At 49.1% G+C, this 24,534-nt stretch overlaps 2 protein-coding genes across 4 annotated transcripts in view; one reads left to right on the top strand and one right to left on the bottom strand.

Moving 5' to 3' along the window:
* Slc39a11 (solute carrier family 39 member 11) overlaps nucleotides 1–16,060 on the bottom strand; it is a 416,239-nt gene extending 400,179 nt beyond the window's left edge. For 2 of the 3 annotated variants that reach the window (XM_034504929.2, XM_034504931.2), the window contains exon 1: nucleotides 13,941–14,194. The gene's annotated coding sequence lies outside the window, so the exon portion shown is untranslated. Of the gene's footprint in view, nucleotides 1–13,940; nucleotides 14,195–15,921 lie in introns of those variants that run through there. The other variant, XM_034504930.2, reaches the window with a different exon arrangement.
* Nucleotides 13,513–24,534, top strand: part of Cog1 (component of oligomeric golgi complex 1) — a 12,334-nt gene continuing 1,312 nt past the window's right edge. The window contains exons 1-12 of the mRNA XM_034504922.2: nucleotides 13,513–13,872; nucleotides 15,968–16,209; nucleotides 16,343–16,524; nucleotides 16,651–16,821; nucleotides 18,575–18,731; nucleotides 19,527–19,737; nucleotides 20,431–21,219; nucleotides 21,619–21,765; nucleotides 21,994–22,155; nucleotides 22,902–23,026; nucleotides 23,566–23,674; nucleotides 24,402–24,511. Of these exons, the coding sequence (XP_034360813.1) occupies nucleotides 13,558–13,872; nucleotides 15,968–16,209; nucleotides 16,343–16,524; nucleotides 16,651–16,821; nucleotides 18,575–18,731; nucleotides 19,527–19,737; nucleotides 20,431–21,219; nucleotides 21,619–21,765; nucleotides 21,994–22,155; nucleotides 22,902–23,026; nucleotides 23,566–23,674; nucleotides 24,402–24,511 (2,720 nt within the window). The 5' untranslated portion in view covers nucleotides 13,513–13,557. The remainder of the gene's footprint in view (nucleotides 13,873–15,967; nucleotides 16,210–16,342; nucleotides 16,525–16,650; nucleotides 16,822–18,574; nucleotides 18,732–19,526; nucleotides 19,738–20,430; nucleotides 21,220–21,618; nucleotides 21,766–21,993; nucleotides 22,156–22,901; nucleotides 23,027–23,565; nucleotides 23,675–24,401; nucleotides 24,512–24,534) is intronic.

Here is a 24,534-nt window from a genome sequence, read left to right as displayed (position 1 = left end):
GAAGGAAGGAAGGAAGGAAGGAAGGAAGGAAGGAAGGAAGGAAGGAAAAATTCTACAATACCTTTAAACTATTAGTGAGTGGCCCTCCATTCTCATAACACACAGCTGGGAACTGATTACAAGGGGATAAATCAGTGGAGAATCAGAGACCTGAGCCTGACGGTTCAGAGGCAGGGTAACCTTTTCTCCGTCTCTTCTTCTTTTTGGACTTTAAATGGCTCTGACATGAGTTTAATATGTAGTTGAGCCAGAGAAAAAGATCCTTAGAACAAATTGCTAATGAAGACTGGGCTCCCATCTGTTCCGATACAGACCAGGATATGTGCCAGCTCAGCGAGCCAGCAACGTCCCAGGAGACGTTCCATGAGCCAAATCACTCCATCTGATGAGTGGTCAACAAGGGACACTTCAACTGCCCTGAAGACTGGAAGCCACCCAAAACATCTCGATAACAAAGAGTGGCAGGGCCTGGGGAGATGGCTCAGCACCCCACCCCACCCACCCCCCCTGCCCCTGCTCCATGAAAGCATGCGATCTGAATTCCAATCCCCAGCACCCAGGTCAAAGCCAGAAGCTGTAATTACAAGTCTGTAATCCCAGTGTTGGAGAGGCACAGACAGGAGGATCCCACAGGATTGATGGACAGTCAACCTAGCCAATTGATGAGTTATAGATTCAATGAGAACTGCTGTCTCTAAAAAGAAGGTGGAGAAGAGCTGAAGAGATAGCTCAGTAGTTATGAACACTTGCTGCCCTTGCAGAGGACCTGGACCACATGGAGGCTCATGGCCCTCTCTAACTCCAGTTCCATCAGTTTCTAGCACCTTCTCTGGCCTCTGCAGGCACCAGGCAAATGTGCAGTCTACATAGATACATGCTGGCAAAATATTCATGCACGTAGAAGTTTTTTTAAAAAGGTAGAAAGTAACTAAAGAAAACACCCAACATCGACCTCTAACCTCTGCGCGCGCACACACACACACACACAAACGCGCGCGCACGGGTAGACACATACCTGCACACACACATGTACACCCAACACACACACATACACGAAACAGTAAGCAGAGAGTATAAACTCACTTTTAAAGTTTGCTTAAAGTTTGTTGAACTTACACCGGGCGTGTTCCTCAGAAATCTTTCTCGTTTCTAACCCATCCATCACTCTCTGGCTAACACCAAGAAATGGTGGCAACCTTTTACAAAGAGGAGACCAGTCGTCAAGAGGGACCAAACATTCTTATGTGCACGCATACATACTGCATACTCCTTTCTGGGTTTTGCTGCGAACATTATCCTGTGTCTTTTTCTGAAGGTGGTAAGGACGCTGCCTTTGGAGTCACCACCCATATTTGAAGACTGAATGGGCCTCCCTTCGCCTCCCGTGCCCCGTGGATTCGAGGAGACAAGAGAAGCCTTTAGCAGCTCAGGCTGTCGAAACAGCCCCAACTACATAACTGGCAGTTTCCATAGTCATGCTGACGATATTACCATAGCCCATCACTGGACATTTTTTCCGTTCCTAGGATTGTTCTTATATGTTCTTATGATTTTTGACGTTGGTTTTCTGGCTGATCTGCCATCCCTGCTTTTCTGCCAGCTTTTAAATGGAGAGCCTGAACCCACTTTCCCACCCTTCCTATACATCTCTGTCTGTCTGTTTAGCTTTCAGATACGTTGACCTCCATGTCTGCTAGTAAAGTAATTATGCAGCACTAATACAAAAAAACAAAAAACAAAACAAAACAAAAAAACAAAGGGCGAACATTCCCTTTTTTGGTGACTTAATTTTTGAACATTTCCAAATGAGGCACTTTCCAAAGAAATGGGATTCTTTAGCAAAAGAACTCAAGCTGAAGTCGGTTTATTAGGACTGCCATGAAAACTCTCTCCTGTCCCCATTTCCCTCTGGAAGAGAGCTTGCACGCTCAAGAAAACAGGTTAGAATCTTACCAAATTTAACCATCTCTGCCAGCTTGAACTAGAGATGGGCGATAGAATTTTGTCACTTGTTTGGAAACTCTCCGCCCACGGAAAGCCTATGAATGGAAGGAGAAGGGGGAAGGGACATGACAGGGAGAAGGAGGGAGACAAGAAGGGAGGGAAGGAGGAAAATGTTGAAAAGGGACAGATATTTTCAGACCTTGCTTGGTGCTCGGGGCATCAGTGATCTCTACAAGCACCGCAACATCAAGCAGGGACTTGGTGACAACCAAACTACCAAGAAATGCTGAGAGTTTGGAAACTGGCCCAAGAAACAACTTATCATCTCGTTATCCTTTCTTTCAAATCTGAACAAATTACTAGCTGCTTAGATAGTCTTAATTCTCAGTTAGAAGCTGGGCTTAGTGACACGGGCCTGGAATCCCAGCTACTCAGGAGGCTAAGGCAGAAGGATCAGAAATCTAAACCCTCCCTGGCTACATATCAAGTTCAAAACCAGCTGGGGCAACTTAGCCAGACCCTGTCTCAAAAACACGCCTTTAATCCCAGCGCTCAGGGAGACAGAGGCAGGCAGATCTCTGTGAGCAGGAGGCTAGCTTAGTCTACATAATAATTCCCAGGTCAGCCAGGCCTACAGCGAGATCTGACTCAAACATAAAAAGATAAATAAAACATTTAATTAATGAATTAAAACAGAGGCTGGAGAGATGACACAGTGGTCTTAAAGAAGACCAGAGTTTGGCTTCCAACAGCACACAGAAGCTCACAGCTGTGTACACTAGGCATGCAGTGAAGTCGTGCTCATGCATATACATAGGCAAAACACTTATATACATAAAATGAATAATGTTATTTAAAAAAAACTAAACCCTTCGTTAAGCACTTACATGCCTTATCTAACTCAATTCCCAAAAGAGCCTCCTGTGGCTCCCATTCTTCAAATGGGTAAACTGAGGTACGGCACACTCTGTGACATCCCCAAGAGCCCCGGCTCACCCGGTCCCACACTACACTTGTACCTGAAGAGTGTGTAACCTTAGATGAGTACCTTCTAGAGCTGCACTTCCTTATCTGCAAAACCAGGCGTAACCTGTGCGTCACAGAATTTTGTAAAGATCAGACCTAAGAAAAATATTTTATAGCGGGGCATTGGTGGCACACGCCTTTAATCCCAGCACTTGGGAGGCAGAGGCAGGCAGATCTCTGAGTTCGAGGCCAGCCTGGTCTACAGAGTGAGTTCCAGGACAGCCAGGGCTACACAGAGAAACCCTGTCTTGGAAAAAGAAAGAAGGAAGGAAGGAAAGTATTTTAAAAATCTGTAACACAGGTGCCCCAATAAATACTACATTCTCTTTTTTTGTTTGTTTGTTTGTTTTTTGTTTGTTTGTTTTTCGAGACAGGGTTTCTCTGTGTAGCCCTGGCTGTCCTGGACCTCACTCTGTAGACCAGGCTGGCCTACGAACTCAGAAATCCACCTGCCTCTGCCTCCCAAGTGCTGGGATTAAAGGCGTGCACCACCACCGCCCGGCTAAATACTACATTCTCTTCACCTTCTTTATAATGATTACCTGACTGATTTTGAAGTAGGGTCTCACTATGTTGCCCAAGTTGATCTTGCTCAAGTGATCCTCCCACCTCAGCCTCTCAGATAGCCAGACTACAGATGAGTGTCATTACACCTTTAATTAGACAAAATAAAGCAAGATTGCCTTGGTTTTTACTTTTGCTACCTTATTTTATGCATGTCACCATTTTTTGCTTGCATGTGTGTATGTACACCAGTGTACACGCCTGGAGCCAGAAGAGACCGGAAGAGGGTACCAAACCTCCTGGAACGGAAGTTATAGGTGGTTGTGAGCTACCGTGTGGGTGATGGGAATTGAACCCATGTCCTGAGGAAGAGCCACAAGTGCATTTAACCCCTGGGCTGACACCCTAGATTCTTTTCATCTCCTCTGTTGTATAAATCCTTATCTGCATGTGTGTTACGTATACCGTGTACATGGCTGGTATCCGGAGACGGCCAGAGACGGCATCAGTTCCCTGGAACTGGAATAATAGACAGCTGCAAGTTGTAAGCTAGAGTTGTAAGCTGCTATGTGTGTGCTGAGAAGAGCAACCAGCGCTCTTAACGACAAAGCTGTCTCTCTAGTCCCAATCAGTACATTTGTTTACACACCCAGGCCCTTCAATGATTCGGTCAAATGGTTGCGGTCTCCTTAATGTTCAGTTTATAGAAGCCCCTCTTGCAGTGGACCTGAGTTTGATTCTCAGCACCTACATGGCCATGTGGGTGGACGGAAGACATGTTGTAGGAACTGGGAGCTGAAGGTTCACATCTTGAACCACAAACACAACGGAGAGAGGAAAGAGTCCTTTGGCAAGGACCGTGAAAATCCTTTGAAACCTCAAAGCCCGCCCCCAGTGACGTACTTCCTCCAGCAAGGCCACGCCTCCTAAGCCTCCCTAAACAGCGCCACCATCTGGGAAACAAGACTGAAACCATGGCGAATGTGTATCATTACATTCGCCATATTCAGTATAGCTGTTGTAGCGTATGAGTATGTAAATAGACTCATACACAGCCCAGAAACTTGCAGGCAAGTGATTACAAGGTTTCTGAGTGGCTGCCTCTTCCTAACTCTATACATGACATCCACAAGTGCAAAGTTGTCTCACACTTTGGGGCAAAGACACCAATGTTAGATTTGAATACAAATGAACTCATGGTACTGCTGACCTAGACAAAATTAGGAGAACACAGACCCTAGTGGACGGCTACAGGTGTAGTTCTGCTAAGTGGATGCGATGTGCCTGTCAAACTGCCTTCTGAACGGTCATGCTTACGCTTATCAGCTAGTGCTGCCACTGTCCACTGTGGTCTGAGGGGCTTCCTCCTGCAGCGGGTGACAGCTACTGTCAAACTCTCAACTGGTCTACGTGCTGAATAACCGCTGAATGTTCAACCCTAACTGTGTCTCTGTACCACCATGTCCAAGGCTTACAGAAATCCGGGGAAAACCAGAAGATAGGGTGTAAGAGCCGGCTGAAGAGGTGGAGAGTCAGGAAACTGGCTTCCGAGACGCTCTGCGGAATGCACAGCGGTTGCTGCTCAGGTAGCAACAAGATTGAGTCCATCTTTCTGTGGGGATGCTGAGTGGGGGAGGAGTCATGCAGCCCCACCTCGTAGGCAGTTAACAGTTGCTGGGGAAATGAGAGAGACATTTTCCTCAGTGTTGCCAGTGGTAAATTGGTCCACGCTCGCCTGAAGAGCCCCTCACTTGTGCTCCTGAAAGCAACCCTGATTAAATTCACTGGGTCACCAAAAGGACGTCAAAGTAGATGGAAAGGGGGGGGGGGGGAGTGGCTAATTGGGAAAAAGAAGGGATCGATGGGAGCAGGAAGGAGTGGAGAGTAATGAAGATAAATATAAGCAAAACGTACGAAAAAGTGGATAGCAAAACCCACCCATGTACATCACCATGTGCTGATGAGAAAAATCACAAACGACAATAACAACAAAGCATGTTTGGGGATAGAGAGATAGCTCAATGGTTAAGAACACAGGCTGTTCTTCCAGAGGATCAGGGTTCAATTCTCAGCACCCACATGGCAGTTCACTCCTGTGGGCAACTCCAGTTCCAGTACTTTTAACAGCCCCACACAGACACATATGCAGGCAAAACAGCAACAAACATAAAACCAAAATAAATTATATATATATGGCTTATAAAAAACAATAGAGATGAACACAACATGAATCTCCACTCTCTCCTTTATAAGTCAGCGTGAGCAACAGCGTGACTATTTCCATAGTTACATTTTTAGCATGCCAAAAATCACTTACTTACAAAGTCAAATTGCTCGTGTATTCCCCAAATACTGGGTGTCAATTATGTGCCAGAGGCTGTTCTGGAAGCTGGGAAATCAGGAAGACAAAAGACAGTGCGGGTCTCTGTTCCTTGTAGTAGGAGACATTTGATTCAAAATATACAAACTGACCTGTGAGGTTGTTCAGGGGAAGGTGCTGTGGCCAAGCCTGACAACCTGAGTTTAGTCCCAGCACCCCACAAGGTGGAAGAAGAGAACCCACTCCTGCAAGTTGTCCTCTGACCTCCACCTGCACAGACTGACACGCACAACTATCCTCTGTGTGTGTGTGTGTGTATGTGTGTATATATGTGTATGTGTCTATATGTGTGTGTATGTGTATGTATGTATTATGTATGTGTGTATGTGTGTGAGAAAATGTATGTGTGTATGTGTGAGAATGTATGTGTGTATATATGTGTATGTGTATATGTCTATATGCGTATGTATGTGTGTATGTATATTTATGTCTATGTGTCTATATATGTGTATGTATGTGTGTATGTATATTTGTCTATGTGTCCATATGTGTGTATGTGTACTGTGTATATATGTGTGTGTATGTATGTGTGTGAAAATGTGTGTATGTATGTGTCTATATATGTGTATGTATGTGTCTATGTGTATGTGTCTGTGTATGTATGTGTGTGTATGTGTATATATGTGTATATGTATGTGTGTGTGCAAGTGTGTGTGTGTCTAAAATACACAAATGGATGACCTTGGCATTTGAGTGCAGCGGCAAATGCTACACTGAGAACACACAGGCAGTAAAGAGCGGTGGCTGGGGCTCCAGTCCCAGAGACAGACAGCTGACTTACACAGCAGCTCTGCTATTTCCTCATTATTAGGAGCAAATTAAAAACCTCCCTGCTCAGTTTCCTGCACCATAAAGATAAGAAGCAGGATCAGCTCTGAGCACTGGTGGATGCAGAGAGCAGAGTAAGAATGCTCGCACAGTGAAGCTTGGTCACTGTGAGCCTCCGTTACTCCACCTGCAGTGGTCCAGGTTGGCTTCCCAGCCTGGGGTGACCTGGCAAAAGGAGCAGCAAGAATGAAGGCCTTAGGAGGAGGGAGCAAGCCTCAGCTTACAGAACCAAAGGCCAGGGAGGCTGCTGATGGAGGGAGGGAGGGAAGGAAGGAGGAGCAGGGAGGAGGAAGAGGGAGGAAGAAGGAGAGATGAGGAGGGAGGAAAAGGAGGAGGGAGGAAGGAGGGGAGGAGAAAGGAAGACGGAAGAGGAACGAGGGAGGAAGAAGGAGAAAGAAAAAGGAGAAGGCTGCACATCGGCTTTGAAGGTTGTCACTGTCACCTCTGACCAAAAAGAAAGGATGGCCTGGTTTTGCGCAGTTTTGTTTCAAGGCCTTAACCATTCAAAGAAATGAACAGAGACGATCCGGCTGCCCTTTGCATCAAGGAGCAGGAACTAAACAGGGAACAGAGTAGAAACTGGAGGAACTGCAGGGCAACTCCAGCTCCACTGAGACGCTGGTGACTTGATTCACGGTGGTAAAAGTGGAGAGGAGAAAGAATGGGTCCATGAGCCAGGGCTGGTGAGCAAACACTGGTTCTCTTCTTGGTTTGGTCCACAGGCCAGCCCTACCTGCTGGAACATGGCCACTCCCAGGCAAGCATCTACTGCCTATTGCTAGTTTTACAAGGCTGTGGCTTTGACTGCTGTTGTGCCCCAGAGACCATGGTAACTGTTGAGTCTTTAGTTCGATCCCTAGCACCACGTGAAACGTGACTGCCCGTGTCTATAATCCCACTGCACTAGAGACAGAAGCACGAGGATCAGCAGTTCAAGGTCATCCTTGGCTGTGTAGTGGGTCTGTGGTCACCCTGGACTCCACGAGATCCTGTCTCCAAAAAGAAAATGACAACTTGGTAGCTTGAGAGGTAGAACTCCGAGGCCATTCCCGAATGTTCTATCCTTTGTGCTGGGACGTGAAGCTGGGTTGGAAAGGTGCAAGGGGACAAGCCAAAGTCAGACCCAAATGTTCCCTGCAGCATCCAGCGCACTGCTAGCCCACATGCCAGGAGCATGCACAGTCAACACAAATGGAGGACCGAGCGCAGACATGCAGGCTCCTTCACCAGAGAGATGCTTGCCCAGCTGTTAGTGGAAGGTAATCTCTAAGGAATCTGCAAACAGGCAAGTCAATCACCAGCCCTTTCTACTACAAATGTCTCCTCCAGCAGACACAGGCTGATAAATGCTGCCATAAAGATAAGATGTCAAGACAGCGAGCATTAATCTCATGGCCATCTCCGAACCAAGGGTAAACACCAAACATCTGAATCCCACTGGGCACCTGTGTAGAATCCAGCCTTCTGTGCAACCCGATGTGGCTTTCAATGACGCGGGTCTGTCCTCTGCTTCCTGAACACCGTCCCCTCCCCCCACTGCCCCTTTCCTTTTCCTCCTTCCTTCTTGCTTCCTCCTTTACCCAGAGCTAAATTTCTGCTTTCCACTTCAAGTGAGTCTGTCTCTCTCCCTGACTATCTTCTGTCTGAGCGTGTACAAGATGCGACTACCATTCCCTCCAACAGAAGGCGAGCGGTGATAACATTCGCCATTACAAGATGGTGCGGGCATCCGGTGCTCCCACAAGTAAACAACTAAACTGCGCAGGTGCAAGAGGCAAAAGCGCACCAAGCCACTGCCCATCCCAGGGCGTAATATGGGGTGATGAGTGAACAGCCAATCAGAAGTGAACACGCCACTCTAGGGTGCATATAAGCAGTGCCTTTTCCAGGCTTGGTGTCTTCCGCTTCTGCTGATATAAGAATAAAGCCTCGCTGTAGTAACTACCCGAACACTGCCTCACGTGTCTCTTTCGCGGGCGAAGGGGACTCAGAAGGGGTGCCGAACACATCACAGAGGGAGCACATCACAGAGGGAGCACATCACAGAGGGAGCACATCACAGAGGGAGCACATCACAGAGGGAGCACGTCACAGAGGGAGCACGTCACAGAGGGAGCACGTCACAGTGGGAGCACATCACAATGGGAGCATGTCACAGCAGGAGCATGTAGCAGAAAAGGGCATACACCTCATGACCAGAAAGCAAAGATCAAGCAAGGAAGAGGCAAAGATCTCACAGCCCTCTTCATGGGCATGCTCTCAGTGACCTAAGAGTTCACATTAGACCTCAGATCCCAAAAGTACCACCCTAGGGACAAAATCTCTTGCCTAGGGGACCTGAGAGGGCCACTCAATGTCCAAAGTACAGCAAGATTCTTCTCTTTTAAGGATTATTCTGGCTAGTTTTCCATGCTTATATTAAAAAGTAAGAAGGATGAGGAGCTGGAGAGTTGGCTCAGCAATTGTAAGCACTGGCTTATCTCAGGATACCTGGATTCTGTTCCCATCCTCCTACAGTGGCTCCCAACTCTCTGTATGCAACCTGGAGGTTCTGGCGCCCTCTTCTGGTCTCCATGGGCACTGCATGCATATGGTGTACAGGTATACATGCAGACGAAATACCCACATGCATAAAATAAAAATAAGTTGATTTTTTTTTTAAGTAAGGAAGAGCCAAGCAAGGTGGCACATGCCTATGACCCCCAAGCAAGAGACTGAGGCAAGAGAATCTCATGTTCAAGGTCAACCTAGAGCTACACAGAGAAACCCTGTCCCCCTCCTTCACACACCCAAACCACAAAAACCAGAAACACAAGCATGAGCTCTCACACCTGCAACCCTAGCACTCGGGAGGCTAAAGCAGGCACATTGTAATAAATTTCGGACCAGCCTGGGCTATGTGCTGAGCTCCAGGCTAGCCCAAGGGGAGGAGGAAAACAAGCTGAGGATAAGTCTTTCCCTTCATTGTCCTCAGGGGGACAAGGGTACACATGGACAAGCCTAGAGAAAAACACAGCATGTTCCCAGCCCTCCCTCTAATGTCCCAATACTTGCCCAGCAGGTATGGCTACACCGTGCTCCCCAGTCTGTCAATACAACTGCAGTGATCTCAGCTCAGGTGGAGTGAAAGGAACAGAGTGGGGACCGTGTGAACCTTGGTCAGCTGGGTCATCTTGACGCTCTGAAATCTTTCTTTAAAGCTAATCAGGAGACTTCAGTAAAAGATAAGGACTTCTTCTGGAGTCAAGCTGACCGACAAGGCTCTGAAGATAAGTGTCCCTGTTTGCTTTTCTGTCGCTCAGATCAAACATTCTGACCAAAAACAACTTGGGAAGTTATTTCATCTTAGGGAGAGAGGATCTCTTGTTGTCTGCAGGGAACCATTGCCTGTCAATAAAAAGCTGACAGCCTATTAGCTGAGGCAGGAAACAGGAGGTGGGGGTTCAGGTCGGAAGACAGGAACTCTGGGATAGAGTCAGGTTCAGGAAGAGATTTTTCCCAAACTCTGAGGAGACAGACCCATGAAACTGAGGAGAGGTAACTAGCCACGTGGCACTCATAGAATAGAATAAAGGGGTTAATTAGTTACGATCTATTCAAGGAACAGGACCGAGCTTGTGACCTAGGCATTTATTCACAAGTATTAAGGGTCAAGAGTCATTATTTGGGGAATGGGGGCATGAGCAGAAAAGCCTGTGGTTATAATCTTTCACTTTCGGATCACAGTCCATTACTGACGAAAGTCAGGTCAGAAATGCAAGGCGGAAACCTGGAGCAGAGACCACGGAAGAACATTGGTCACTGGCTTGCTTACCTTTCTTACAGCGCCAGAGCCCACCTGCCCAGGAGTGGCACAGACTCAGGGCCTGGGCCCTGGTACATCATGAATTATCAGTCTTACAAAGGGCCTCACAGACACACCAATCAGAGCAAGGCAGTTCATCGTTTGAGTTTCACTCTTCTCAGGTGACTTTAGGTCCAGCTGACAGCTGACACTATGACAACAGGTTTGGCCATCGAGAGGCTTGGTGACTTCAGCTAGGTTACTCAATCCCACGAACCTTAGCTGTCTGTGATGCCCCCTCTGCATGGGCTCCTTGTGAGAATCAGAGAGGACAGAGGCAAAGGCCTATGATGTTCTAAATGACAGCTGGGGCTATGGAGGAATGCCTCTTTGATTTCAAGGGCTACAACTTAAAGGTTTGAGCTAAAAGGGAGAAAGACCGATACTAGAAGTCATATTGAAGGGGCTGGAGAGATAGCCCAGTGGTTAAGAGTGCTAGCCGCTCTTACAGAGGACTGGAATTGGGTTTCCCGCTCAGTCTACTATGATTTCAGCTCCAGGGGATCTGAACCCTTTCTGGTCTCTGTAGGCACTGCACAAACATGCCCAGATGACACACATATACACATACACACACACTCATAAATATAATAATAATAATAATAATAATAATAATAATAATAATCAAAGCTGCATTCGACACACACCTACCTCTGGTTACAAACTGAAACTAAACTACAACAGGACCCCGAGCTTCCCACTAGCTTAAGCAATCTCTGTCCCCAACATCCCAGCACAGTGCCTGCTCTAGCTGCTTGGACTGAGCTCTTAGCCCAGATGCTGGTTTGGATAGTTGTGGCTGATAGGAAAGGAGAGGACTGCTCTCTGGATGCAGGGATTAAAGCCTGGAGGCTCAGAGAGCAGAGCCAAGGGCACAGCTCCCATAGGCCTGGGGAGCTTTTCCAGTGCCCAGGCTGAGAAGACATCTGGAAACAACCCTGAGCAGCAGTTCCTTCTGCAGGAAGAGGGGCAACAGTGGCATCTTCAGGCAAGTCTGATCAACTCAGCCAAGGAAACAGCACAAAAGATGGGAAAGCAGACGCTGGTCTCAGAACACATCGGGCAATGAGGCCTTTGCTGAAGCCATCACACAGGATACCCCTGGTCCCACATTAACTGATCATGGTCCCCTGAGTGTAGGAAAGACGTTAGCTAATTCTTGTGGAGCTTGAGGAACAAGGGTAAGGCTCCCAGGGCAAGCTACAGACCATGGTTCTGATTTTCAAAGAAAATGGGCATATCAATAAGACAGCCAGCAGCTTTGCGGAGCTGCTGGGCAGGATGCCCAACTAAGCTGAGGAAACAGGAGCAAAGGCAGGGAGAACATTCCCAATCCAAAGTATACCACAGGGTGATTCAACCTGTAGATACCCATCACCAGAGCTGGCACTTGAAACTACAGCTGCAGCCACTGTCCCTGCCACTTCTGCACAGTAGATATTGTAGGTGGTACCTAGCCTCTACTAGGATGAAAACCCTGCACCAGAGCATCGCTGCCGCCGAAGGCCCAAACAGGTCTTGTGGACCAGTCCCAGGTTCCAGGCTGGCACAGTAGGTGCAAGAAGTCCTGCGGAAAGCTCTTGCCAGGCTGAGAAGTGCTTCACAAACACGGAAGACAGATTCTGCAGGCTCAGAAGCAAAACAGCACCAAAGCAGCCTGCAGCGGGAGACTACAGAAAGGACTGCACGTTACAGCTGCGCCACCAGGGGGCGCGCTGTACTGGGGGAACTCTGACACGTAGACACCATCTAGAGCCAAGTTATGAGTTCTGAGATAACCCCTTTCCCCAAGGTAAATAAAATTCCCTGGGCTTCTGTTGCGCATAGAGCAGAACTCTTCTTGCTAGAATGTCGTAAGCAAACCCCTTATTTAGATATTAATCTACTGCTGTGGCATTTGCCTCGAAGTAACGTCAGTGGTGAATGAGAGAGAAAACCCAGAGACTGTGTGTGTATGGTACAGGGTTGCTGAACACATAATAACTGTTTTCTCTGTGTTAACATAAGCATACATTCTTCAACAGCAAACTTCAAAAACGAAGGGTCCTGAACAGACTTATGAACAGCAAGCCAGAATGTCCAGGTTTTCTTACTGGGTGAATCTAAAGATGTCCAATCCTCTGGCATCCTGGCCTCCCCATCAGTCTCCATCACTGGAGGACGGTAACAAGGAAACCCATTTTAAGGCTACTAAACAGTATTTAAATAAAATAGAAGACCCAGGCGGCTATGCCGTGGGACTGCTCACAAGGTGGACCACAGCTGTCACTCAGATCTCCAGCTGGCGAGTCCAGATGATTAGGAAAGAGTCCTACGGCCCAGGCCTGGTTGAGGCGATGAACTATCGAGGGCCGAAGAGTTCATGCTTGTAAGAAGCGTGCATGCATGTAAGACTGACAGCAACACTATCGTGGATACATCTTTACCATAATGAACCCCCTTGTGAAGCTCTTCTCTCCCCGGGAAAGGATCTGGGTGCCATGTAAGGGGCTCCGGGTCACTAAGACTTTGACTAGCAAGTACCGGTTAGGCTCTGCAACCTTAATTACTTCGCTTCCCTAAAGAAACATGCGCACAGGGTAGACGAGATGGCACAGGAGGCAAAGGCGATTGCCGCCAAATCCAATAAAATTCCATCTAAAATTCTCCACTGAGACCCACATGGCAGGAGTGAACCTCCTGCAACTTGCACAACACCCCCACACACACACACACACACATGCGAGTCTGTTTCTGTCACACGCACATCCCCTACAGGGAGAGAATGGGGAGGAGGAGAGAAGGGAGGATCGGAGAGAAAGGAAGAGATGGAAGTTGTAACAGTAAAAAAAAAAAAAAAAAAAAACAACCCAACAACAAACAAACAAACAAAAAAACAAGCGCTCAAGAGCAGCACTGCCACCGAGGCTCAGGCCCTGGGACCTCCGAGGCTCCCGACCTGGCGGAAGCACTTCCGCCAGCATCCACGATGGCGGGAGGGCGGGGCGGGGCTGGCAGGCGGAAGCGGCCGGCGGATGCCTGGCTTAGCACCATGGCGGCCGCGACCGCCTCCTCCGCGCTGAAGCGGCTGGATCTGCGCGATCCCAACGCGCTCTTCGAGACTCATGGAGCGGAGGAAATCCGCGGGCTGGAGCGCCAGGTTCGAGCCGAGATCGAGCACAAGAAGGAGGAGCTGCGGCAGATGGTGGGCGAGCGGTACCGCGACCTGATCGAGGCGGCGGACACCATCGGCCAGATGCGCCGCTGCGCCGAGGGGCTGGTGGACGCCGTGCAGGCCACCGATCAATACTGCGCCCGCCTCCGCCAGGCCGGTTCCGCGGCGCCCCGGGTCCCACGGGCCCCGCAGGTCAGTCCGGGACCCGAACCCGCCACGTCCCGCCGCCGCCCCGCCTCCCGGCGGACCCCATCCCTCACCTTCCGCCGGAGGGGCCCGCCCCTCACGCCGCTCTGTGCTCGGGGAGGCGTCTGCGGGCCTTCCTTGGGACGCTGGTCCGCTGCCGAAAAGTCAGCCGTCCTTTTGCTCCAGGAGCCTTCCCGGACTTCCGGACGATTCCCTCGCCTCCCGTGGGTTCCCTGCGCTCCCCTTCCCTTGAAAACGCCAGGAGTCTCTCGACAGTCGAGAACAGATCTCTCCGTTCGCTCACACCTTCCTGTCAAAGTCATTCATTCCTCATCCCACCCTGCACTTGGGCCCGGAGAACTGGGGGAGGGTAGCCTCAGCCGTCAGGCCCTCCCCCTATTAATAGGTGAACAGTTTCATTTTAGGCAACGAAGGCTGGTTTAGAAAACTCGGGCCATCCTGAATTTTCCAGGTCTTCCCCTGGAACATTAAAGACCCGATGCAGAACGATGGGGTGGGAAGCACATCCTAACAGTGGGTGTTGGCCTAGGATTGCGCAGTGGGCGCCGAGGGTGAAAAGTTTAAACCTAGGAGAACTTACTGTAACAGTAGAAGAAATTACAAAAGCACACAAACCCACATGTGGAGTCAGCTTTCTCGTGCTACCTGGGAATCAGAAAACCCAAGCCAAAAAACTAGGGTAGTATAATGAACGTGCCCAAAGAAGGTTGGAACTATGTCGGCCTGTCACTACCTAAGCTATACATTAAGTCCAGCCCCCTCTCAAGTGGACAGACTTAGCTGGCTAACTTCAACTATGTAGGCCTAGTATTAGAAATGTGTTGATTTTCATAGTTATGGCTGATGCATTTCTGGGGGAATGCCCTCTCCATTCAAATCATAAACAGAAGTCTCCCAATACTTTCTTGAAGTTTACATTTCTTTAAAGATTTATTTACTTATTTTATGTATGTGAGCACACTGTCGCTATCCTCAGACACAGGAGAAGAGGGCATCGGATCTCGTTACAGATGGTTGTGAGCCACCATGTGGTTGCTGGGATTATAACTCAGGAGCAGTCAGTGCTCTTAACCACTCAGCCAGCCATCTCTCCAGCCCCGAAATTTACATTCTAATTAAAGAAGTAAACCCATGGGAAGTTGAATTTTTTAATATGAATAATTTAGAATGGCAGTAGAAAATAGTTTAGCATAAAGGTGATTAATCACCAAATGTCCATTTAACGTAATAGTTCTGAAGGAGCGTGTTAGGTGTGGCTCCTCCCCAATAAGGACAGCTGAGATTTGGAACATTGAGGTCACTGGCCAGCTATGCTGCTGTAACAAAATACTCAACACTGGATAATTCATAAAGAGTAGACATTCATTTTCCCACAGTAATGGGCCTGGGAAGTCCGAGATTAAACTGTTAGCATCTGATGTCTGCAGGGGGCCTGCTTGCCTCACGTAGATGGGGAGGAGCACCAAAGAGCCAAAGCTGGTCCCCCTCCCTTATCCACACCCATCACCCCACTACTGAAGACAGAATCGAGGTGAAAGGGCAGATGGAGACTCAGCCAGATGAAGATCTGGTGCAGGGGTTAAGGTAAAGAACAGTGAACAAGAATGACCTTAAAGAGAAAGGAGAGGAAGGAGGAAACTTGTACGAAGCCTCCCTTCCACTCACCGATAACCAGATCAGGCGAGATGCCCCTCCCTCCTACCGATAACCAGATGGTGAGATGCCATCTGGTCAGACCTCAAAAGTGCCCTGAAAGCTGAGCGGTACTAAGTGTAGCTTAGTGAAAACGTCAGAGGGTTTTTGTTTGTTTGTTTGATTTCAAAGACAGGGTTTCTCTGTGTAGTCCTGGCTGGCCTGGAACTTGCTATGTTGACCAGGTTGGCTTCCGACTCACAAGAGATCTTCCCCCCTCCCCCCCCCCCCCCCCCCCCCCCCGCGCCTGAGTGCTGAGATTAAAGGTGTGCGCTACCACACTCGGTAAAGCTTCAAATTTAAAGCATTCCCCAACTTCTCCCCAAGCCTGTGTAAACGGACCTGTACTTTTTGTTTGCTCTTCTGACGGTCTTCTTCTGCCCTTCAGCCACAACCCCCGTCCGAGAAATTCTACAGCATGGCCGCCCAGATTAAGCTGCTGTTAGAGATCCCCGAGAAGATCTGGAGCGCCATGGAAGCCTCGCAGCACCTCCAGGCCACACAGCTGTACCTGCTCTGCTGCCACCTGCATAGCCTGCTGCAGCTCGACTCCTCCAGCTCCAGATACAGCCCCATCCTCTCAAGATTTCCCATACTCATCCGGCAGGTGGCAGCAGCCAGCCACTTCAGGTAAGTGTGGTAGCCCCGAGCTCACTTGACCCCTATAGTATCCCAGGGGTCTGTCTGTCTTTTCTCCTAATACACTGAGACACTTCACCCCAGATGTTAGCTACTCCTTGTTGATCTTTGTGAGTCTTTCTAGGTCAACCATTTTGCACGAAAGCAAGATGCTGCTCAAATGCCAGGCTGTGTCAGACCAGGCTGTGGCTGAGGCCCTGTGCTCTATAATGCTCTTGGAGGAGAGCTCTCCCCGGCAAGCCCTCACAGACTTCCTGTTGGCCAGAAAGGCTACTATTCAGACACTTCTGAACCAGCCTCATCACGGTATGTGTGCTTCTCTCTAAAATGTGATTCTTCAACAGGGAATGGTACCAAGGGAGCCTGAGGCAGTGGTCTGTGTTCAGCCTTGCCAAAGGGACCTGTTTACAAGAGGGTGCCTTCTTCTTACAGGTGCTGGCGTCAAGGCCCAGATTTGCTCTTTGGTGGAGCTGCTGGCTACCACTCTGAACCAAGCACATGCCCTTTTCTATACTCTACCAGAAGGTGTGCTCCCCGACCCATCCCTGCCCTGTGGCTTGCTCTTCTCTACCCTGGAGACAGTCACACGGCAGCATCCCACTGGTGAGCTTGTAACCTTTTTCCTCATTCACTCAACCCATCTGCCATTTCCCAGCTACCGCGACATGCTCTGGGGATAGATCAGTGAGCCGGGAAGATTCAGACCCTCGCTTTGTGGGTATCATAGCTTAGTTGTAAAGGGAGGTGCTGAACCTTCAGAGGTGCGTGCAGGTTGCTGTCTGATGTCAGCCATCGTCATTGCTGTAAATGCACGGGACCAGTTGCTAAGGAACACAGGATCTCCCAAAGCCGAGGGGGGACTTCCCTGGGGAAGTGATGTCAAACCGGAAGCTGAAGGTCGAGAGGAATCAGCGTGCGAGGAAAGGAAGAGAGATCCATGTAAAACAAAGATGAGGTTCCGAGTCTGGAGATGAGGGTGTTAGCCTGGGGAGCTGAGAGTGCCAGAGAAGAGGTTTCTAGAGTGAGGGAGGACCACTTCTTTGAAGTAGCATTTTCCCAGCTATAATTAAAAGGTTTTGTGGCAGTGGTGTCCTGCAGGGCAGAGAGGTGCTGAGAGCTACCAGGGGGCTGTCACCGTGGTCCAGGGTCAGACATAGGATGAGAACTTGGGTTAGAAGGGAGCCATAGAGATGAAGCTGAATGACCAGGCGATCTCTGTTGAGTGAAGATGAAGGATCAGCTGGGGAGCACGTAGGGAGGGAGGTGTCCATGTTAACTAGAAGAGGAACCGGTTTGGGGGTTTGGGTGGGTTTCCATTTGCAGATGGGACTCTGGAGAACACTAAGACCCTGGAATGGGACTGAGGAGTGAGCAGGTGTCCCCAAAAAAAGACACCCACCTGCAGCATGCTTATTTGTGGCCACAGGGGTGGATGTATCAGTAAGAAAGAGAATGAGGCAGACTCCTATAATGATAGAGCTGCAGGGTCAGGTGGAACCATCAGCAAAGTCAGCAGAGGAGGCAGCCAAAGGTAGAAAGGAGGGGAGTACAGGATTCTTACTACCAGGGGTTCATCTTTGAGTAAAACCCCTTTCTTGTGCTTTGAGACACACACAGCCCACCACCACCCTACCACCCCCATGCTGGGATGTACTTATTCAGCCCTTTCATGAAAGGTGAGTACTGACTGACCTGCCCTGGCATAGCCAACAGACATACAGACTCCGAGTGGCCTCTTAAGGCACTGCCCAAGCCTGTAGGCTGACCAAGAGACTCAGCGGGCAGAACAGGTTGTCAGTGCTTGATCCCTTAGGTCTTCAAGTGACCCAGAATGCTAAGGAAAGGGAAGTGAATAGCTTACACTTCAATTTGGTAACTTAAGCTCTGTTATTAAAACGTCGATGACTGGTGGGCACAGTGTCATGCACCTGTAGACCTAGCTACTCTAGAAGTCTGAGGCAAGAGGACCGCTGGGGCTCGGGCTTGGAGACCAGCCTAAGCGACATGGTAAGACCCCACCTCAAACATACACACAGATGAAGACTACACAGCTTTCCTCCTTCCTTCCTTTCATCCATCCGTCCGTACATCCCTCGTTTGCCCTCCCTTTTCCTCCTGGCCTGTGTGTACTGTTTTCTTAACCAGCAGGACGGCAGAGTGTAGGGAGGCAGCTGAAGGACTGACCTTCCCTGTACTTCTAACCTTTTTCCAGTCTGACCCACTGTCTCAAGGGTGGGTGGGGTGGGTGACACATCTAGGTTTTTGGAAATTCCATCATGGCCGTAATTCTCAAAATGCTGTTCAAAATGCTGTTCAAAGCCCAGTCTAGATTCTTCTCACTTGGCCTTTTCTCTAGGAAAGGGTATCGGTGCCCTCCAAGGGGAGATGAAGCTGTGCGGCTGGTTCAGACACCTGCCCGCCTCCATTACCGAGTTCCAGCCCGTGCTTCGAACCCTCGCACATCCTATCAGCCAGGAGTACCTGAAAGACACGCTGCAGAAATGGATCGACATGTAAGCAGTCAGAAAGCACCCCTGAGGCTTGACCTGCACGCAGCCTTCGGAGTGACCACACCTGGGAGGCATAAGCTGGTTCTCAGTCATGGGGTAAAGTGCCACATGTCTGCCACACACTCAGGGTACACTGCTACCTTTGGACCCTCTTACTACCTTCAGGGGAGAATCAGGAAACTATGTTTTCTGTGGGCTAGACAGAAGGCTCAGCACTTAAAGAGCACGTGCTGTTCTTCCAGAAGACTTGGACACCTACCTAACTCCAACTCAGGGGGAGCTGTTGCATCTGATCTCAGAGGGCACCTCCATTCATGTATATCTTCCTGTAAACGCAAGTGCGTGTACGCGCGCGCACACACACATACAATTTGAAATAAAATCTTTAAAAGACAATAATTTATTTCCCAAAACAGTTAAGCAGAGGCTTTTCTCCTTAGGCTTAAGTACCGAATACTCTGAGCTTTTGGCTCTGAAGCCGTGCCACAAGGCTCTAGACAAAAGTTGGCCTGCTGAGAGTACTACAGACTCCCAGAGCCCGTCCAGCTAGAAACGTGCTGACGTGCTCAGGTCAGAGGTTTTGAATGGAGTCTTAAGGATTTTTCTTAACAATGATGTGAATGAAATCCACAAATGTAGGCCGGGTGTGCTGGCACACACCTTCAATCCTAGCATTCCAGAAGCAGAGGCAGACATATCTCTTTGAGTTTGAGGCCAGCCTGGGCTACATAGCAAGTTCTAGGCCAGCCAAAATAGTCAGGGATCCAGTAGAGCCTGAGGAAAGTGGTCTTGTTACAGGTGCAATGAAGACATTAAAACTGGGATCGGCAATCTGCTTCTGTACGTGAAGAGCATGAAAGGTCTGGCAGGCATCAGAGATGCCATATGGGATTTGCTTACCAACGAGTCTGCCAGCCATAGCTGGGAGGTGGTGTGTCAGCGGCTTCTGGAGAAGCCACTCTTGTTCTGGGAGGACCTGATGCAGCAGCTCTTCCTGGATCGGTTACAGGTACGGTGGGCATCATTTGGACCACCTCACATTTGAGCCTCGGGTGGTCTTTTGACTGTTAAAACCTCCCTTGTTTATTGAATGGTTTTTTTTTTTTCCCTATTTCTTACCAAATCTAGATTTCCTGACAGCTAAAAGAGAGAGCAGGCCGTTGTAGGGCGCCCCTCAGGGATGCGGTCTTTGCTCTTTGCCACACTGTGTTGACATATTGGTTCTTTTTCTCATCATTGTGACCAAATGGCAAACAGAAATAACCTGAGGGATGATGTATTATTTTAGCTCAGAGTTGTAAGAATTCGGTGCATCGTCACTCAGCTGTTTTGGAGCCAGTAGTGAAACAGAACTCGTGACCAGAGCATGTGGTAAAGCCTCTTAACCTCATGGCAAGCAGGGAGCAGATGGCATGGGGGTTGGGGGAGAGGGACAAAGATACATATCCTCAGAACACACCCCAGTGTCCTTGCTTTAGTTAAGCCCACTCCAAAAGTTGCCACAACCTCCCTAAGTAGTGCCACCAACTGAGACCAGGCTGTTAACACCTGAACCTGTGTGGGCATTTCACAGTCAGGCTTTAAATGGTCTCTGTGTCATAAATAATGTTCTGAATAATAGCCGGGATAAATTGCCATTTCAACTCATTTGGAAATTTCTATTAAGTAATGATGGCTAAAACTCTACTCTCGTTCTCTATAGACACTGACCAGAGAAGGCTTTGAATCCATCTCCAACAGCTCCAAAGAGCTTCTAGTCTCGGCTCTGCAGGAACTGGAGACCAGCAACTCCACATCGAGTAAGCATGTCCACTTTGAGCAGAACATGTCTCTCTTCCTGTGGTCCGAGAGCCCCAACGACCTGCCTTCTGATGCTGCCTGGGTCAGCGTAGCAAACCGGGCTCAGTTTGCCAACAGTGGCCTCTCCATGAAAGCCCAAGCAATCAGCCCCTGTGTCCAGAACTTCTGTTCTGCCCTGGATTCTAAGCTGAAGGTTAAACTGGACGACCTCCTGGCCTACCTTCCCTCCAGTGACACACCATTACTCAAGGATACCACCCCCATGCACCAGCCTAAGAACTCTGCCTTTGATAGATATGCAGATGCTGGGACTGTACAGGACATGCTGCGGACTCAGTCCGTGGCCTGCATCAAGTCCGTTGTGGGCTGCATCCAGGCAGAGCTGCGGACCATTGAAGAAGTCACACAAGATCAAAAGGATGTCCTTCACAGCACCAAGCTACATGCAGTCCTCTTCATGGCCAGACTCTGCCAGTCCCTGGGAGAACTGTGCCCTCACCTAAAGCAGTGTATTGTGGGAAAGTGTGGGGGTTCTGAAAAACCTACAAGAGAGGTGAGGACTCTGAAAAAGCAGGGAAAGGGGAAAGCTCAAGATGTCCTCCCCGTGCAGGCCCAGTGGCAGGAAGTGAAGGAAGTCCTGCTCCAACAGAGCGTGATGGCCTACCGGGTCTGGAGCTCAGCACTTGTGAAAGTGAGTCACAGGACTTCTCAGTCTTACACCAGTCTTGCTGTCCTCAATGAGGTTTAGAGACAAGTAATGCTTACTTCATAGCTGCCACAGCATATGCCAGGCAGCTCAGATGTAAGCTCTTTCCTGTTCCTCAGCCTGGTTTTTATAGCATGCTTTCCTCTTGCCAAGCTGGACAGGGAATCCTGCTTCTTGCTCTTGTGTCAATACCACAACTTCCTACCAGTCCCTGGTCTCCCATCAGGTGACACTTGGCATCACTACAGTGGCTAGCGGCTACTTCTTGCTGATCGTTAACTTGTCAGGAGAGTGGTGCTGCTGCTTACCCACATGCTGGTCATTTTAAACCAACACTGCAAAGGCCCTGGGGAACTAATGTGGCCATTCTCTTTTTACCACCAGTTTCTGATGTGTGGATTCACTCGATCATTGCTTCTAAGTGATGCTGGCTCAGTCCTGGCCACAGCCACCAATTGGGATGAACTAGAAATTCAAGAGGAGACAGAGTCTGGCAGCAGTGTCACGTCTAAGATCCGCCTCCCTACTCAGGTGAGCTCATTCCACTGTCACAGGTACTCGGGCTGCAAGAGGGAGCAAACTGCTCTGGGGAAGCAGAATGGTTCTGGAAAGTCATTTCCTTATGTACCTTCTGAGGAGCAGCTGAGTGGTCTTCAGGTAGATGCTTAACGGCAGAGAAGTATCAAGGTACATGTTCTTAGTGAGGGATACGTGTGGCCTGCTGGATGCAGTTAGCAATGTATTGTTCTGATCTTTCAGCCGTCCTGGTATGTACAATCCTTCCTGTTTGGCTTATGCCAGGAAGTTAATCGGGTTGGAGGCCATGCCTTGCCAAAGGTCACCCTACAGGAGATGCTGAAGACCTGCATGGCCCAAATCATAGCTGCCTATGAGCAACTCACAGAGGAAAACCAGATAAAGGTGGGTATCCAAACAAACAGACCTTTGTCTTGGATTTAGGTGGTTTGTTTTAAGGGTTCAGAATAGAATCATTGCCCAACCCAGGCCCATAAATATGCTCCATGACTCAGGAGAGGCATCTACCCCTGCAGGTTGACTTTCTCAAGGTCAGATGGCATCACAAAGTTCATTATTGAGGACTGGTGGACAGGGTAAAAGCGTTCACAGTAAAAAGGGCTGAGTTTTGGCCCCAGTGCCACCAATTGTTCATGCAGGCTCTGGGCAAGTCTTTAAACCCCTTGATCTACTCAGGATCAACTGTAAGCAGGTGAGAGTGAGGGGTGACAGAAGCTATGGCACCGAGAGGTTCCCTTTAGGATGGGGAGGTCCTATCCTCAGCCTCCACTGCACCTGTGCCTTAGACCCTTGACTCCTGTTTCACCAGGAACACTTAATGGCAGGGCCAATCCTGACTTGGGGGAGAATTCATTGATCTCCTGAGCCTCAGAAGTCACATACCTCTCCTCACGCAAGAAGCCTTGCTCCTTTGCAATGGCCACCCTCATCTAGGAGCCTGCCTTTAAGGGCTGGGTCTCTTCCATGCTCTGAGATTTTAAGACCAGAGTTCTATTTAACGCTTTTGAGACATGGCCCTGAGGGTGTCAATAGCACCTGAAACTGCACCAAGCTGTAATGCCAAGCAGAACCTGCAGCTACACATGGAACCATGTAAGGATCACCCCTCACCAGCCAGCCTTCACTTGCAGAAAGGGGCATTTCCAATGACCCAGAACCGAGCCCTGCAGCTCCTCTATGACCTACGCTACCTCAACATCGTTCTGACCAGCAAGGGGGAGGAGGTGAAGAGTGGCCGGAGCAAGGCCGACTCCAGGTGACTATTCCTACTGGGCCACCTGCAGGGCAGCCTCTTCCTGGTGCAGTAAATGGACAGCAACTCACTTGGGAGGGTTTCTCTGGGGATTTTCTAGTCTTAGAGTGGTGGGAGAACAGAGCATTCAGAAGCCACACTTCAAGTCCAGCATTCAGACCTTTGTCCAGGCCAGCAATAAAGAAACATAATCTTGCACTGTACTAACATCTATGAGCTGAACATCTGAAGTCCCTTTCCAGAGATGCCCCACAAAGGTACCACATCCTACCACATTGACTGGGTTTCTTTTGAACAGCAAGTTACTGTGTAACCAGTGAGTCAAATAATACCCGGTGAACGCATTCCACAGCTAGGTGAAGCCAACAGAACCTCAGTCATGTTCAATAAGTGGCAGGCATGGACTGGACATAAGCCTTGTGGCTGTCTAAGGACACTAAGCAAGTTAGTTGGGTAATTCCCACCTCTGGGGCTTCTGTAAAATCCTGCCAGGTTGTTTCCTGTCCTGAAGTGGATGTACAATAATGTTTAACTCTTCTCAGAATTGAGAAGATGACCGACAGGCTGGAGGCCCTCATTGACCCTTTTGACCTGGATGTGTTCACACCACATCTCAACAGCAACCTCAACCGCCTGGTGCAGCGGACTTCAGTAAGTTGGGCCACAACCATGCTCAGTGTAACCAAAGATGAGACCAAAGTGTCTTGGGTTCAGATTACAAATCTGCTGGAGTCCTCTATGCACAGGAGTGAAATACAAAGAAATAGCCACTTCCTAGAAGAGAATTAGGTAAAAGGCTATGAACTGGGACAGCCATGTTGGAGGTAAGGGTTTGTGACGTTTATTTACATGGCCTCACAAAAAGGAATACACGGGTGCCAGCAGGATGGGATGGCCCAGTGTGTAAACGAGGTGCCACCAACTGCCAACAGCTTTAGAGCTTTAAGACCCAGGACCCAGGTCTGAGAAAGTCACCTTCTGACTTCCACATGTGTGTGCTCTGTCTCTCTGTCTCTGTCTCTGTCTCTCTCTCACACACACACACACACACAACACCACTAAATGTGGGCTGGGTAGTATGGTGGCCCATGCGTTTAATCCCAGCACTCAGGAGGCAGAGGCAGAGGCAGTGGATCTCTAGGAGTTGGAGGCCAGCCTGGTCTAGAGAGACGAGTTCCAGGACAGCCAAGGCTACACAGGGAACTCTGAAAAGAACTACATGGCTTTTGAGATTCTTACCCATAGTACTGATTAAGGACTAATTTTGAAAAAGTTAACACTTAAAAGTACATTCGCCCAAGCAATGGTTAAAAATAACCCACCAGCGAAGTGTGACTCACTCTGTGATATTCACATGCCCTCCTTTTCTTACCTGCAGGTTCTATTTGGGTTGGTTACTGGTACAGAGAATCAGTTTGCCTCCCGGAGCAGCACGTTCAACTCCCAGGAACCCCATAACATACTGCCACTGGCCTCCAGTCAGATCAGGTAAGTGGCTCAGGAGGCTCTGC

The sequence above is a fragment of the Arvicanthis niloticus genome, chromosome 6 (genome assembly GCF_011762505.2).
Source record: "Arvicanthis niloticus isolate mArvNil1 chromosome 6, mArvNil1.pat.X, whole genome shotgun sequence".
Taxonomy (NCBI): Eukaryota; Metazoa; Chordata; class Mammalia; order Rodentia; family Muridae; genus Arvicanthis; species Arvicanthis niloticus.
This window is presented reverse-complemented; position numbering and strand designations above follow the sequence as displayed.